This window comes from Propithecus coquereli, unplaced genomic scaffold, assembly GCF_000956105.1.
Source record: "Propithecus coquereli isolate 6110/MARCELLA unplaced genomic scaffold, Pcoq_1.0 Scaffold197, whole genome shotgun sequence".
NCBI classification, from domain to species: Eukaryota; Metazoa; Chordata; class Mammalia; order Primates; family Indriidae; genus Propithecus; species Propithecus coquereli.
Window position 1 is genome coordinate 293253 of NW_012144633.1, and position 2815 is coordinate 296067.

General features: G+C 36.3%; 1 protein-coding gene across 1 annotated transcript in view; it reads right to left on the bottom strand.

The window, feature by feature from the left end:
- The window catches only part of GDAP2 (ganglioside induced differentiation associated protein 2), a 138555-nt gene that overhangs the window by 88225 nt on the left and 47515 nt on the right, over positions 1-2815 (bottom strand). The window contains exon 5 of the mRNA XM_012643423.1: positions 688-870. Within this exon, the coding sequence (XP_012498877.1) occupies positions 688-870 (183 nt within the window). The remainder of the gene's footprint in view (positions 1-687; positions 871-2815) is intronic.

Sequence of the window (2815 nt, forward strand, 5' to 3'; positions counted from 1 at the left end):
GTAGCTTTCTACAAATTTTAACTTGATGCTCATTTTTAAAAGAAGTGTTCACAGTAGGAATCTCATAGTAATTCCCTAAACTGCTGGATTTCAAGATTAAGTCTTAGTATTGAAGCTTATGAGGCATGTTTCCACAGAAGGGACTTATGACCTTATACATGTACATGTGAAGGCCAGTACAGGCTGTCATACAGGACAGATTCAGAAGGCCGTCCATCCCAACATGCTCTACCTACTACTTCAGCTTACATGTATATATAACCTAGACAAACCAAATGAATGACTATAGTATTCTTATCTCAGTATTTAATATTTGGTATGGCTTTTAGAGGACACTGTTAAAAATTTTAGATGACTATTATCTCCCCAGTATCCTACATGAGACTATAAGCTTTGTTAGGGTGAAACTGTTGTTATATCCACCTCCAAATCCCCATTGCCTAACACAGACTTGACAAGATTTCTATCTACCTACCTACCTATCTACACATATAAATTTTTTGAATTTAAAGAATACATTTCAACAAGAATAAGACTCTGAAAACTTCTAAACTAGTCTTGATCTTAGTGTCATGCTAATAGAGAGCTTTCTAAAAGTCAAGCTGAACTTCTTACTTCTTTGCTGGTTAGTGTCTTATTTTGTTTCCTTAAGAAGGAAATTAAGAAAGATAGAACTCTGGAACTCACCCTCTGGAGCACCAGGTTTTTCACTTATTCTAATCTGCCGTTCAGGTACCACAGGCTCCCCTTCTGCATTTCCAATATCTGCAGGTAGGTATGGCAATGACCTACTCTCCTCCTTTAATGACCTTGGGAAGTATAGAGGTAGCAGCTTTTGGTAAGTAGCCTGTGTCAGAAAAGCAGGACATTCTGTGAACAATAACGAAGTAAAGAAGCAGACCTCAGCAGTACTTAGTGCTGTCCATACACCATGAAGACAGCCTCCATCAAGAATAAAGACCTCACCACCTATGAGCTCAGACGAGATGCTGTCTGGGACCCTCAATCAGTTCTTGTGTTAAAAATTGGAATATTGTTAGCCGGTCAAGTTAAATGCGATGCACATCCTGGCAATTCCAGGTCACTGAACCTGGAATGCATAATCCCGCCACTCCTGTCGCCATCCCTACCTGCGCTTTCTAATGATATCTAACATGTAAGACTCAGTGCAGAGACCACCTCCTTAAAACCCTCAGTGTGCCATCAGGGTCCATTTGACCCAGGTTCAATTTTTGAGTTTTTTTTTTTTTTTTTTTTTAACATTTCTAACTACGTGTGAAAGACTGCTATTTCATGACTTTTATTCTTTCTTAAAGATTTCAAAGAACAAAGATAAATTTAATTTTTTACAAAGAAACAGAATAAAACCCATCCTATCTTATAATTTCCATATAGGTTAGTCCACTGGACTCACTTACAAATCTGCGATATATTGCAGGCATTTAGGGCTCTTATTTTCCTATATCTTGAAACATTTTCCATTTTCATCATCCTAGGAATTATTTTAGCATTACTCATCAATTATTACCAACTATACTAAACAAGACTAAATTAAAATAATAAGAAAACAAAAGAATGATGGAACTGCCTAGAAGGACAATGAAGTTCAAGAAATCATTACTCTTCAGTTTTCTTGTTGTGTTGCCCACAGTGTTGCATCATCTTTTAAGCACGTATATAAGAAGGTACATAAGAAGTAGGTATATAAAAAAGACTTTATAGTCTTTTTTAAAAAACAGATATAATTTACTAACCATAAAGTTTGCCCTGTTCAAGTATGCAATTCAGTGGTTTTTAATATCTAGTATTCACAAAGCTGTATAATCATCACCAATGACTAGTTCCAGAATATTTTCATTACCCCAGAAAGAAACACCAAACCTATTAGCAATCATTGCCCATTCCTCCCTCCCCTGGAAACTACTTATCTTCTGTCTTTACGAATTTGTCTCTTTTGGATATTTCATAAAAATGGAGTATAATATGTGGCCTTTGTGTCTTAGCATGTTTTCAAGGTTCACCCATGTTGTAACATGGATCAATACTTCAGTCCTTCTGCATGGCTGAATAATATTCTATTATTAATATATACACACATTTTGTTCATCAGTTGATGACATTTGGTTTGTTTACACTTTTTGGCTATTATGAAGAATGCTGCTAGGAATATTTGTGTGCAAGTTTTTGCATGGAAATATGTTTTCATTTCTCTTCTGTACATACATCAGAGTGAAACTGCTGCATTATGTGGTACCTCTAACTTTCTGAGGAAATGCCACACTGGTTTTCAAAGCAGCTGCATCATATTTACATTCCCGCTAGCTACGTATGAGAGTTTCAACTTCTCTACATCCTTGCCTACACCTGTAATTGTCTGTCTTCATAACTATAGTCATATTAGTGGGTCTGAAGTAGTATCTCATTGTGGTTTTGATTTCCATTTCTCTAATGGTTAATGGTGTGGTGCACCTTTTTAGTACTTACTGGTCATTTGTATATCTTATTCAAAGAAATGTGTATTAACCATTTTTTAAAAAAATTTTCTATATTTTATGATGTTTTCACAATTTAAAAAGCTTGCTGGCTGGGGAGGACTACCCCTCCCAGGGCTAGCCAGTTGCTGAAGTTAGTAGACAACGTATTTGGGAGCACATCTTGTATATGTAAACCAAGCAATCCTGAATCCTGCAGCCCAACTATGTCCTTATTTAACTCATAAACCAAGCAAATATTTTCCCTGCCTTAAATCATCCCAGGCCAGGTACCAGGCAACTAGAGACTACTCCTATAGCCCAAAGTCTGCTGGAAATATTCA